This window comes from Columba livia, chromosome 8, assembly GCF_036013475.1.
Source record: "Columba livia isolate bColLiv1 breed racing homer chromosome 8, bColLiv1.pat.W.v2, whole genome shotgun sequence".
In the NCBI taxonomy this organism is placed as follows: Eukaryota; Metazoa; Chordata; class Aves; order Columbiformes; family Columbidae; genus Columba; species Columba livia.
The window spans coordinates 7,266,912-7,281,243 of record NC_088609.1 but is presented as its reverse complement, the minus strand read 5'-3'; the positions used below and the strand labels follow the sequence as shown (position 1 = coordinate 7,281,243).

Sequence of the window (14,332 nt, the reverse complement as noted above, 5' to 3'; positions counted from 1 at the left end):
AACACGGTACAGGTTGCACACAGGGAACAGCTGGTGCCCAGGCCCAGAGCAGCATCCAGTGGCTGCCCGGCCATCCCCTGCCCACACGTCTCTCCCCTGGTTTTCCTTCAGCATGGGGACTGATTAAAGTAATCTGTGGCATTTCGTATTAAAATCCAAACATCAGGATTTCCCCTCTCTCTGCCACCACACACACAGGCCTTGCCTCAGGGTAGCAGAGAGTTCACAGCTCAGATGCAGATCTGCTTCACCTCGGCAGGCTGGAAGCCAAACACCCCAACAGAAAAGACACTCTAGGCGTGAAGACTCGGTGCCTCCTGAGAACAAAATCATCTGTGCAAAAACCAGGACACATTTTGCTATATTAATACTGATTTTTGTGATGTTTCTGAGGAAGGAGCTGGGAGCTTTCCACCTCAAAACTGAGGGAGTTACCATGGAAGCAAGCTGCACGGTTCTCGTGTTGGAAAGAACCACAGGAAACAGTATATACTATTATTAAGAATTTGTAAAGGGCAGGTTGTGAACCTTAGCATCCTCATTACCGACCAGAATACAATATTGCTGGCTCTGGCACTCAGAGCCTAAGAAAACTGAAACAAACATGGTATAATTAACTCCAATTAAACAATGTGCAAAAGAGTATTTCCCCTCCAGTACTCTTGAGAAAAAGGAAAATAAGCCCACATTCAAATGCAATTTCAACAAACCCCCAGGAAACAGAAAGTTATCCCAATTGTTAATGCCCTGACAGCACAGTTGCCAGATGCCTTGGTCTACAAGGCTAAAAACCTCAATCTGTCAAAAATTAAGACTAGTTCCAACAGCTGAGCATCCCTTTCTGGTTGTCTTTTGCTTGCCAGATGCTCAAGCCCTCAGAGGCTTTAAACACTGAGGACGCTGACACAGCAAATGCTGATATTCTTTATGAGGAATGACAGTGCTAGCTGTGGAGGAAACACCAAAACTTGGCACAAAGTGCCATGATTTGATCTCCTTTTGAGAACGCTGAGACAGTAGCAAGACCTGACACAGGCATCAAGAAGATAAATCAAGTCCCTAATCCATCACACCCTATTTGAGTGCAATTAGAGCTGTACATAAATGTTTTGAGCACCAGAACTAAAATGTACTGGACTGAGTTTCATCCTACGTTAAGGAGGTGACAAAGCTGTTTGGCCAAAGGCTGAGGTTTTTTGTTTATTTCTTTAGAAAAAGGAAACTTAGTTGCTTCAGCACTTCTATCCCTTCCTCCCACAAAAGGTACAGTGAAAAATTAAGGATTAATCAAACTGAATGTGGTTAAAGTAATTTATATCATTCTCAGGATTTTATATACTAATATGGCCAAGTTTGAGTATATACATGAACCCCTTCCTCTGAAATTAACCCCACTGTTTTAACAAAGTAGTTCTAGTAGGAGATATTGTCAGAGGAGAGTGACATACGCAAACACTGGATTTGGCAAATTTGACCTGACAAAACATCCTTTCTGAAGGGTGAGATTCCTTCTTAAAGAAAAGTGAAAACCTGGAAGAGTTTGAGTATCATCTAGCTTTCATTACATTAGTTTTAACTCAGGTGAATAAAAAAACAAAAGCCCAAAAGAGTCTTATGTGGATGAGAAGACAAGCCCATCAGCAGTCCCAAGACTGCTGGTATCAAAGACCTGGGCCGCAGGTCAGTAAGGAAAAGCTGTTACCAAAAACGGCCAATAAAGAATATTTGAGTAATTCAGAAATCCCTGTGACCAAAGTTAAGGTACCTCCATCAGGTGACCAAAGTTAAGGTACCTCCATCAGGTGACCAAAGTTAAGGTACCTCCATCAGGTGACCAAAGTTAAGGTACCTCCATCAGGTGACCAAAGTTAAGGTACCTCCATCAGGTGACCCTCCCTCTCCAATAATGGGAGCTGCAGTTCCAGTAAAACCAGAGAGATACATACTTGGATACTATGCAAGTTCCCTTTTGCGCTTAACATCTGAGAGAACAAGGAAACTGAATGCCTAACTAATGCCTAATTAATAGATACTGAAACACCAAATTCACATACTGCTTCTGCCTTTACCTGTGTGTATGGGAGGGACCAAATTAACATACTGCTTCTGCCTTTATCTGTGTGTATGGGAGGGAACAAATTAACATAATGCTTCTGCCTTTATCTATGTGTATGGGAGGGTGTCCTACCCAGGCACTACCTGTGGAACGGATCTTCACCTGAAGGCCCCACTGACACAAGAGCAGACTCAAGCAGATAAAAAGCAGCTCTGACTCCAGACACTGGGTCAAACCCTCATTTTCCACTGACAGCGTTAGAAGCTGCTATGATACAGGTTGGCAAGAGTCACCAAGATGTGCTGGCATATGGAACTGGATGGAGTCATTTCAGATGGGAACATGCTACGTACCTGTAAAGTCATTTGCGTTTTCTTACAGTTGGGTCATAGTATTTCAAAATCTTCCATACTAAAGGAAGGTTTAATGACTTGTATACCTTAAAGCACCTGCCATATTAAAGCAAAAGCTCTTTTACAAGTTAATTGTGTTAAAAGAATTGATTATCTGGAGCAATAGAAAGGTTGTAGCTAGAAGAAAAACAGTTCCTCTAGTCACAAAGGCCTTCAAGAGAACAAAAACGCTGTCAGTTGGGAAATTAATGAAAACAGAAAAAACAAATTTTCAGTGTAAAAGGTCATATGAAGACTACACACACTGTGCCCTGCTTCTGAACCTGGTTCTCCAATGCAGCCACAAACTGACAATCTCCTCCTCCTCTGCCCATTTTAAATCTGTAGGCAGCCAATGTACACAGAACACGGTTCAGAGCCACCCAGGAATACTTTGGCTATTTTCAGAGCAAGGAGGCAAATATCCTGTTGCTCTGCCACTTGTCCACATCATAGCAGCAAACAGGATCACAAAGTTTTGTAGACATCCCACTACTAAAAGGGAGAAAAAAAATTGCAAAGGGATGGCTAAGGAAGATGGACGGACGCCAACAATGAGCTACAAGAAAACTGATTAGAGGAGCTACTGTCCAGAAGAGCAGCAACTTGGGGGGACCCCTGGATGAGCAGGATTCCAGTAGACTCCACCTTCAGCTCAATGTTTAACTGGCATGGAAATGGCTCAAAGTGGGACAGCATGTAGCACATGCTGTCTATGAAGCCTGTTGCAACCCAGGTCAACTGGTTTGCCTCAGTAAAAATTACAGTTTCTCCCCAATAATCAGGAGGCACAACTTCCTTTAGAAAAAGTCCATAGTGAGTTAGGTCATTGGTACAAATACTTGGAGGACAACTCTGATATTCCGTGATGACACGGCCCGAGTGTACTGTTTCTACATCTTCATAGGACAGGACCATGAACGTGGTTTTAAGTAGTACAGGAACGTGGGCTGCAAAAGATGGAGAGGCAGCAAGTTAGTCACAGGAAAATTGCTCCAGCTGGGGTGTGGTCTGAACCCAAAGTTCCCTAACAGCAAAGATCAAACGGCATTTTCACATCCTGCAACACTATTCTTATCTGCGCTAAACAGCGTGTGGAAACGTAGCTGCAGCCACAAGCTGTTTGCCTGCCACCCACCTCACCCCCAGTTCTGATACACCAGGTAAATGCTGCACCTAGTGGCATATTGTGTCAAGAAGCCAGTCATTTATGATGGCAAAATCTTAACTGGGGAAAATCAAACTTAAAATAGAGTTTGTCTGAGGATACACCTTTGATTAAAACTGATATCAGCTAGGACAGCAAGAAGTTCTATGTAGAACAGAATCTGGTACCAAGAAATTAAGTTGTAAGCCAGAGAAAGTAACACCAACAAAACCCCAAACTGACCATTTATAGGCAACCATTCTCACTGCCGCCCACTCTAGCCTGGTAGAGGCACAATAGGCTCATTTTTTGTGGGCCTCCTAGAAAAGCTTCTCTTGACCTCATTGGCCAAATGCTGCAGTTCCATTTACACATCCTGAATGGCCTTGTATACTCTCATGTAGTGGCTTGGGTCCTCAGAATGTGGGAAACACACCCTCGGTTTCAAGTAGTGAAACACACTCAGCATAGAAGGAGCACTAATGAAAGCATTTTTCTTAAGCTTTCGTAGATTGTCTATAGTTTCTAGACTAAATAACTCCTAACGAACTGATGGAGCACACTGCCAGAAAGGCTTGTGCCATTTAACTTCTGCCCTGTCCCCGCAGCAAGAAAGGACAAGTCACTCTCAAGGCCAGTTATCCCAAGGGAAAGGTCAGTCACTCACGTTTTCCATAGGGCAGTGGCAGCGGGCGTACCACTCCTGGCTGTAGAGACAAATGATGACACCTTGGCCCAGGAAAAGGGATGTCCACATGATCACGTTCCAGATGGGCCCTTTTCGACGGTCGTTAAGGATGAAGTTGAAGACCACTGGGAAGAGGTGAAACAAAAAGCACCATTCAGAAACACACTTGGGATTAAATAATCAAAGACCAAGTGATTTCACTGAATCTTTCACTTCATCTCTGAAGCAACAAGGCTGCTCCATGATGTCAGAATAGTGGAAGAAAATCTGATTATGCTTGGCAGCAGAGTAAATACTATGAGCTGATTCTGACACTTCCACTAAGTTTTCCAACAAGCTGGCCTAGCTGTATGTCTCTGGGGATCAATATCATTTGTGTCATGCTAGTGACCAAGACATACTGGCAGAGATGGCCTAGAGTTTATTAGAGCCCTCTAACTTGTTTTAGCTCAAAACCCAAAACTAAATGCGAGACCTTTATCTTCTAAATGGGCTCTTCTCCTCCCTGCAACAGCAAAGTCATACTGGTCTTACACCATGACTTTAAAGAGGAAAACCTCCAGCTTGCTGACATGCAGTGATTGAACTAAGACTTGACAAAGAGGAAGGAGTGCTATTAAAATATATACAGTGTCACATGAACAGCAGTTTCTCTGTTCCTCCCCATTTGTATCTTGCTCATTTAAGTTCCAAGCTTGCAAACCCACTGTGTGTATACATGTATCTATCGAGCTGCTTGGCTGCAAAAATCCATTCACAAAGTTTGGACCCACAATTGCAACTCCTGGACAAGAAACAGTTCCGTGTGCCTAAAGGATAACTGGCAACAGAAGAGCAAAGCATGCTTGTTTAAAAAAACACAAACAAAAGCCACAAAACCCACAACCCACTCACATATGCTCTCCTGGGAACTTACTTCCAAAGCACATAAACAGGCAAAAGAGAACGGGGTAGAAGAAGCCAAAGCAGATGCTCAGAACATACTCGTGCACAGCAGCTGATACTGTGAAGACAGACAGCATAGCTGCTGCTTTGAACTTCTTACCAAAAAACTGGAAAAGAGAAGAACACCAAGTATTATAAGCTATTCTGTTTTCAGTTTGTTTGTTTCAACTTCTTATTTTAAACCTGAGCTAAGAAGTGCCTGCTCCAAACAAGAGGCATACATGAAATGATAAGTGCTTTACAGAGTATCTCAGATTTTAGGTGTTTTTCTCAGGCATAATTCTGCTCTCCAGCATAAGTACTCAGGTTGAGCCCACTCACGAAATATCTACCGTAGCTCAGGAAAATAGTGCAACATGAGTTCAGAGCGTTGACTCAATCCTTACACTCCTACATCCCAGACACCCATTTTGCAAACAGTAAGGACTTGGAAATGAGCAACAGATCTCTAAAAAGCACCATAGCTACCCACAACAGCTGAGGCAAGACATTTTTGTGTTTCTCAATGGACAGTGATGCTGAACCTTGACAAATGTACTGTCTTGCTTGGTGGTTAAGCATACAACTAACAAAAGGAACACATCTGCTTGTTACTCACCCAAAGGAAGTCCCTGTAGGCATAGTAATATAGCCAGTCATGTACTACCACGTTCCAGGTTCGGTAGTAGTTTGCATAGGAAGTGGAGTTCCACCAGTCCTGAAAGCACAGTTGAAAAAATACAAATCTAATGAAGCATAAAACATTCTACAGGTCTTTTCTGGGATAACAAGTTGAAAAAATATTAATCAGGATAATACCAAGCTAATATAATAAGTTGCACAATGAAATTATGCATTCCATTGCACTCTCAACATTCTACTCTGTCTAACAAAGTTTGGTTTTACTCCAAACTGCAGTGGCTCAGATGAGGTAAGAATAAAAAGAGTGCTAAAAGAGCTGCTGGGTAGGTCTGGTGGCTGGTTCTGTTTGTGCGCCTTAAAAACAATTCAGACTGTCAAGTATAAATCGGATCTGTTCTACAGCGCAGCAACAAACTTGAGCCCTAAACAGCATAAACAAGCAAAGCTCTGTGGATACTTTGTTTTGTAAAGCAATCTTCAGTTTCCTCCTCTTTTCGTTAGAAAAATGAATTTTAGAAGCCTTAGAAAGCTTGCTTTAGAAACTAGAACTGCTGCTTCTTACCTTGTAGAACATCCTATCTGCAAAGCGCAGCATCTCAGCAAACGCATTAAGCCAACAATGAAGGAATGCAAAGAAAACCAGGAAGAGAATCAGCACACCTAGAAACAAGGTAGATTCAGACCGGTTTTACAGTGTTTTTCTCAGCAATAATCAAGAACATGGAATGCAGTCAAGACTGTTCTTACAGGCACTGATATAAATGAGCTTTGTACTACTTACACAAAAAAGTAAAAGCATTTCAGTTTCTCATCACACCACAGAATGACAGAATCACAGAATGTCAGGGATTGGAAGGGACCTCAAAAGTTCATCCAGTCCAATCCCCCTGCTAGAGCAGGAACACCCAGATGAGGTTACACAGGAAGGTGTCCAGGCGTGTTTGAATGTCTCCAGAGAAGGAGACTCCACAACCTCCCTGGGCAGTCTGTTCCAGTGTCTGCCACCCTCACTGAGAAGTTTCTTCTCAAAGTGGAACCTCTTGTGTTCCAGTTTGAACCCATTACCCCTTGTCCTACCATTGGTTGTCACTGAGAAGAGCCTGGCTCCATCCTTGTGACACTCACCCTTTATATCTCTGTAAACATTAATGAGGTCACCCCTCAGTCTCCTCTTCTCCAAGCTAAAGAGCCCCAGCTCCCTCAGCCTTTCCTCATATGGGAGATGCTCCACTCCATCATCTTTGTTGCCCTGCGCTGGACTCTCTCCAGCAGTTCCCTGTCCTTCTGGAACTGAGCGGCCCAGAACTGGACACAATATTCCAGATGTGGCTCATGGTCACACCATGCTTACCCCAGAGGGCAACAGTAAGGTTGCTGTAGAGCCTAGAACTTGGCTTTGAAGACCATTATATTAAAACCCCAGCTTTTATTTTGTGCTGCTGAGTCCAAAGTTTAATACCATAACACTGAAGTCTGCCCACGATACCTCCTTTGCAGATCTTTGCCTGTCGTGAATGTATCTCATACAAAGCACTTTCCTTCCCTACCTCCTCTTCCCTGAAGATATAATCACTCATAAATCTGAGTCTTACCTGGCAGAATGGAATTGAAGATGCGGAGGACCAACCCACGAAGATTGAAGGTTTCTTGACCACTGTTGAGAAACTGAGGAATGCAGAGTCTCACAAAGATGTAGTAAGCATAGAAAAGGGAACCAAGCACCTGGAACAAAAACAAGTCTGATTCCATAAGAGAAACACACAATTAACACATCATCACTTGACAGCTCTAGGAGAGGAACCGTACCTGTTAGCACAAGCCAAAATAATTTATTTTACATTGCTGCTAATAAACTTCCCGAAGGGTCCAGGCAGAAAGTGATGGCCATGTCTGTACCACATTGATAGCCAGCAGCAAATTCAACTTGTCTTTTTTACTGGAGAAGCTGTTTCTCATAGTTCTAACAACTCAGAAGTTATGAAACAAAGGATTTATGCCAATGCCAAAGTAAATGTAACTAAAAGGTATTATTTTCTAGTAAGCTCACACCAGGCAAACAGTGACTTAGTGCCAAAGGGATAACTGTTTAGCAACAGTTTTGGTGATCTCTAAAAGCACATTCTCCAGAAAGCTGCACTACTCACCTGTGCAAACTTGGTAGCTACATAGCCCCATCTTATCACAGGACTCCTAGGAAAAAAAGAACGTGATATCATATCTAAATAGGACCTCAAAGCAGCAAAAACCTCTCTTCAATTATTGATTTTACTGAACCGTACTCTGAAAAAAAAAAAACACCCTGTTTTATCAATTTCAGTGTTCTTAATCTCCTGACATTGGCATCCAGCAAGAGATGTCTGCCCAAACTGCTGGTTCTTCAGCTTTCATCAGGACAACTATAGCAATTCCATAAATGGCAGTGTCTTGAGAGCAGCAATATGCCATTATGTAGGTGGTGATCCGCCCAACAGTCACGTAAAGGATTGCTGACTTGACACTGTCAAAGTGCAACCCAGCAAAGTACAGAAAAGTTTGCACCGTTCCCAGTTTTGAAGGCTTCAGCCTATCTCCTCAAACTCCAGAGGCATGGCTGCTCATTAGCACCACACAAGACAACACACAACCCTACTGCAGGAATTAGATGTTCAGTAGCAAGTTCTCAATTTGTTCACTTCAAGTGTATTAATACTACTTAAATAAATAAAACCAGAACTGTAAAGTCAAAATACCTTTAGCATTAGAGTGAGTTTTCATGACCAAGTCCTGCCCTTGCCAGGTTACTGACTTAACCACATCTATAAGAAAGCTCTGATAAATTGAACATATGGCATCCAGGGATGCTTGATGTTGGTTTCAGTTTTTAGACTATTTTAATGTTCTGTTGGTGTTGCTCACATTACCTGGGATAGTTGTCTCTGTAGATGAGGGTGGGAGCAAAGAGGAAGTACAGGTATTGAGAAATTCTGGGAATAGGTACTGTACCTGAGAGAGGAGGGGGAAATAAAAAAAAGGACACTTAATAATCTTTCTGCTTACTGACAGTTTAGTTTCCCCAGAATACTTTCACAACACAGAACCCTTACCACCTCAAAAATCCTCAGTCTGGAACTAAAGGTCTGAGACTTGCACAGACTAAATCAAACTAGACATATAATATGGAGCTGCCCCTGTGAAGCACAGTTAGCAAGTGAGGGTGACTAACAGGCAGAGCAGCGCTAACACCCTGATATCACGTCTCCTTTCATCCTAGGGAATATGAAGCTCCAAGACCTGTATGAACACGTGGGTTCATGTTCAGCTCTGGCATGACTTGCTGAAAGAACTTCTGTGCTTCTACAACTGCTGTCATATCAATCAGAGCACTGAACTGGGGGTTGCGCAGGCAACTTCTACATTTTTTCTCCTAAAAGCAGAAATAAGGAGTCTTGTTGAAGCAAGACTTAAGGTGCAGAAATGACTTGGATCTGAACAACAGTCTAGCTCATTCCTTAATACCAAATGAAAAGGTTCAGGCTGAAATTATGATGCAGGTCTGTCTAGAGCTTCATGACCTGCCCATCCGAAGTCATGTACTCAAATCCTATCTCTCCAACTCAAAACAGAGCAAAACCAAGAGCTGGTTATGCACTGCTGCCAAATAAAAACACTATGGCAAGTTACTCACTGGACTTGTCCTTTACAGAAGATAGCACTCTGGGTACATTCTCCCGCACAAATGAATGAGCCTTCATAACAAGACGCACCTGCAATACCAAGAGAGTATCAGTTTAATATTTGTACTTTCTCAACTTTCCGATGAAGAGTGGGATCAAGCATTTTAAGGCAACACCTTCAATATCTTGCTTTCTCTCCAATTTATCCCTTTTACAAGGGAAGAGCTGCTTCCTCTGCCCACAAGCCAGTGTAACTGACATGAATGTACAACACTGCAGTAACAATCATGACTCCAAGTCAAAATGTTTCTCATTTACACTGTTAAGACCACAGCACACACAAAGACTCCAACTCACACCACTAAGTCACTAACCAGTTAACATTAACTTAAAATTGAAGCAAAAAAAACCCTATCCATTTTAATAGGCCAGTATGCTTCAAGTCTTGAAACTGACTCCATGACCTTAGATGCTGCACATATAAGTAGCCATGGAAGGACCAAAAGGAGGGTTTAGTTCAAAGTTAATTCTTCAAGCCTGCACTCCTCTCTGACTATCCTTGTTTTAATCAGAGATCTGACCTGTCCTCCACACTCTTGCACTCCTCCCCCATTCCCTCAGAAAAGAAAACTCCACTTTCAATAAAGTTCTGACTACAGAACAGAGACAGTTGCTTCTTGAGAACAGAAAAGGACACAGGGACCACTGTGGGCGAATTTTGTTTGGCTTGTTTTCTTGTTGGGTTTTTGTTTGTTTTTTAAGAGGAATGTTACAGCTTCCTTGTGAGCTATGGCACAACAGGCTCTTCAAATCGGTTTTAAGCATTTAGCATCCACAAGACAACTAGATATAAATGGAATTTCAGCCTTCAAGTATGTTCAGAAAAAAACCCACAGTAAAATTTTAAATACAGGGTAAATAAAAAGTGGTTTCCAGGTCAAGAAAAAGTTTACTATCTACTTTTTTTTCATTAGACTTGCTGCATGTTAAGTCTGTCTTCAAGTCAAAGATAAACTCCATTCACAGCCTAGGCTTAATTTAATGAATAAAAGCAACAGTTGAGTCCTTATGAAAAAGGACCCTTTCCATTTTGAAAACAAGATTCAATACATCCAAATATACTGGGTAGGGACCTACCTGTTCCAGTATTACAATAAAACGGGAAGCTGGAGGCAGGGCGTACGATACAGCAATATAGGTTGGTCCAAATCCAAGCCCAGCTGTTTGGAAGAGTGTGAACAACATCCCGTAGAAGAAAGAGCGGATTCTGCGATGGGAGGAACTGCAATGGCCTTGGGCCCACCAGACAAAGAGGTTGTATGGAATGATCACTGTGGCACTGAACATGCACAGCCAAGTACAGAAGACGACTGGGAACTTTCCAAAAACAAAGACCAAGAGATCAAATCCTAGGACCAGCCTAGAAGGCACAAAGAAAGTTACAATATTCAGTGTCCATTGTTTCATTGGAAATACTACTGTTTCACTAAGCAGCTACAAAACACACAGCTTCCAGGTCATAATTCCAGTCTAGACAGAGGTGACTGCAGCAATTTTCAGTTCAGAAACAGAGGGCTGTCTGTGGCAGGTTTAAAAGTGACCACCCACAAGCACACCAGAAAATAAGAGATGAAGGACTCATGCCATCGATGCTGTCAAGGCACAGCTTACCTTCAAATCCCACAGGGCTTAAGCACATCTTTAAGATCAGCATGTGCTTTAAGAGCATGCTCAAGCTCATCCCTGCTAAGAACAAGCATGTGACTAAACCATCCACTGCTCAGCCAGGGTCCAAAAGAGCTTTTGGGGAACACTCCCAGGACACCATCACTATTACATTAAGAATCAGTTCTTCCCAGGATTTTAACACCTAAAGTGGCTTTTTCCCCACCTCTACAGACACAAGGTAGTTTAAGACCTAGCGCTCAAACGTAATTTAATTCTGCGTTGTGAAATCTGTAGGCATTCCACATGCATTCAGTTTAGAACTTGCTCAAAAAGGCTTAGGACCATTAGACAGTCAGTCCAAATATGTCCAACTGGTACACAACAGGTGCTTTAGTTCATTAATGAAGCTTAAAAATGTAAAGATATAAACAAAAGGATGTTCAGCCTTACTGGCAAAGTCCCCAGAGCTTACTCCTATGCATAAGCAGCTCTTCTAAACTAGGGTCAGAGAGGGAGGTAGTACAGAGTACACCAACACCATTTATTTACTCTCATGGGGAGGCTCAATTGCAAACCGGATCCAAATTATCAGATCTAGCTGAGGACACAGCAATGATCTTATTTTAATTACTTTTAAAGTAATCAGAGAATCCAGCTCTATTAGTTGAGATTACAGGTAAATACCTACTATTAAGTTAGGATCAGCTACACAATATTCAATAGTGCACAAGCCTGTTCTTACACTTTCACAAGAGGGACAATGATTATAATCAAAATACAGCTCTAGTTTTGTACACCGAAGATTAGATAAGCAGCAAGATAGACTCATAATCCTACTTGTGTACATGGCATACAGCTTGCCAAAAAGATACTATTTAAAGCAACAAGCAAGTGTGAGGAAAGCAGTCTTTCATAATCTCATTCACAACTGGCTACCTGCAAAGCACAATCTTAACAGAGGCTGTGCCAATATCCTTGAGACTTTTCCCAACAAAAAGTTCTATTTTTATTTAAGCACAAGTACAGTGTTCCAGAACTGTCATTTTTAAACAGAGGAAGGGCTGCTGAAGTATTTAAAGTTTTTCTAACCACAGTCCTCCTTCAGGCAACACAAGGAGCTGAAAGCTGCCATTTTATTACTCAACTAAAATAGCCCACATTCAGTGATGAGCCCTCCCTTTTGCCAGCCTTGCTATGTTAGGCTAGACTGTGCTGGCCACAATTCGCACAGAATACACCAATCTGCAGGATTTTAATAAAACCCAGCTATCTGATTTGAAATTACCATATCCCCTCAACAGGAAATCCAGTATATATTTTAAGTATGTCAAGTTGAAAATCCCCATTCCAACAAGACCCCAATAAAAGATTTTTGCCTTTTTTGCACCATCCTGTAGTTTCATGTACCGCTTGTACTTTGGAAAAGAGCATTTCCCAGCCCCGGTCCCTGTCTGTCTTCTTACCTTCCTTCATCAATGAAGTCTACTAAAAGCGTGCTGAGGATAAAGACAATGAGAAGAGCGATGAACATGTGGTAGATCGTCCTGATGTGACTCACTTCAAACAGCTCACTAAGGGAGAGATTAAAATGCTATCAGGCCATTCACACAGCATATCACATCACACCTCCCATATGTTCCCTTTCAGAGTGTTTCACAGTAAGGAAAGATGACATCGATGCCATCCCAATTAAAGAGACTGAAGTTAATGTACAATTTGGGTGCCAGTCCATACAGACACTTCCTCAGTTTATTGTCAGAGAAAGGAAAATTAGCCACTACCTCAGTGGTACAGAGGGGACTGTAATTAAGGTTTACATTTGGGGAAGCCTGAAAGCTGTAGTAGAGATGTTTTATAAAGAGACAGAAAAGCTTAAACAGATTAGTCCACATGGGTTTGAACGTAAGACCACAGATGGCAGTGGGGAGAGTACCTCAAAGCAAAGGCTATTTAGTTTGCTCTCAAGGGTATTATCCGTCAATTTAATGGAAAATGTGAGCTTACTCACTCCAAAAGGGATCTCCTGGCAGTAAAGATCTTCCCGTGTTCTGGAGGAGCCCTCAAGGTCCTGCAGAGAAGAGAATATTTCAGACAAGAAAGGAAATAAAGCTTCCAGGAAACATAACCTTGTTATAGGAACAGCTTAAAACTGACTTACTTGGCTCTGTGCAGTTCCTTCTCTGAGCAAGAAGCTGGGAAGAGGGAGGCTGGAGATGAGGAGTCCAGGAGTGCTGATTTTGCCACCAAACTGTTCACAAACTCCGTGAAGTGACTGTCCACTTCCTTCATGAAAACTGGCTTCAATTGCTGACAGAGAAGAAAAATTATCTGCTCTGTTTTTAAACTCAGATACAGTTATATAAAAATATTCATATTCCTCTTTATCCTGGAGCAAGGCATCAGGAAAACACCCTCCTCGTACCATCTGCCAACAGTTGGAGCCAACTTGGACAAGATCAGGGGCTTATTCTGGCCTGTTCACACACCTCAGGCCAGATGACTTTGAATACCACTTTTCTTCTTTATCAGAACCAACACAGAGCAAAAAAGTAAACATACTGCTTTTTGTATCTATATGTCTGGAGCGGCAGGTTATTTTACATATTTTATGGTGCCAGGAAGGTTGAGCTAAACTTTTGAGAAATTGAGAAAGCATTTCTCAATTCTAAGCAGAGCTGCGGTAAAGTTGCAAGATTTTTAGCCTATTCATGTTTTTCTTCTATCATCCTAATAGAGAAAGGCGATTTCTGAAGCATCTGGTTTACCAGAAAGCTTGACTTCTATGGGTACATGAAAAATCGTAGGTGAGCGTCCCCCTCTCTGCCACCTTTTTGGAAAAATGCACTAATAGCGTGGAAATAAAAAAGGAGATAATTAGAGGTGGATAAAGCACAGGCCACCCTGGTCAAAGACTGCTTGTTTCACCTGATAAGAAAATTTCTTTTGTAGAAAGGAAAAGATTACTTAACCATCCCAACAATAAGTTATCCAGACAAGGGTTAGAATTCATCTTCATAAAGCAGACTGTAAAATCTAAGATGTTTTCATATCCCTTTTGTCTTGCCTGTAAAATGTGTAATTAATTCTCTGTTTTCCTGTCTGCAATATGGATGGATCTGCTATTCAGTCTCACGTGAACCTTCAAAGACCTCCTTTCCCACT

General features: G+C 42.0%; 1 protein-coding gene across 5 annotated transcripts in view; it reads right to left on the bottom strand.

Annotated features, from left to right (window-relative positions):
- Positions 1-374: 374 nt before the first annotated feature.
- Positions 375-14,332, bottom strand: part of SOAT1 (sterol O-acyltransferase 1) — a 29,378-nt gene continuing 15,420 nt past the window's right edge. For all 5 annotated transcript variants that reach the window (XM_065071761.1, XM_065071764.1, XM_065071763.1 and 2 more), the window contains 13 exons: positions 13,329-13,477; positions 13,179-13,238; positions 12,634-12,741; positions 10,640-10,922; positions 9,514-9,592; positions 8,750-8,831; positions 7,994-8,039; positions 7,442-7,571; positions 6,412-6,509; positions 5,827-5,925; positions 5,200-5,335; positions 4,263-4,408; positions 375-3,398 (listed from right to left, as the gene is read on the bottom strand). In XM_065071761.1, the coding sequence (XP_064927833.1) occupies positions 3,342-3,398; positions 4,263-4,408; positions 5,200-5,335; positions 5,827-5,925; positions 6,412-6,509; positions 7,442-7,571; positions 7,994-8,039; positions 8,750-8,831; positions 9,514-9,592; positions 10,640-10,922; positions 12,634-12,741; positions 13,179-13,238; positions 13,329-13,477 (1,473 nt within the window). In that variant the 3' untranslated portion in view covers positions 375-3,341. The remainder of the gene's footprint in view (positions 3,399-4,262; positions 4,409-5,199; positions 5,336-5,826; positions 5,926-6,411; positions 6,510-7,441; positions 7,572-7,993; positions 8,040-8,749; positions 8,832-9,513; positions 9,593-10,639; positions 10,923-12,633; positions 12,742-13,178; positions 13,239-13,328; positions 13,478-14,332) is intronic.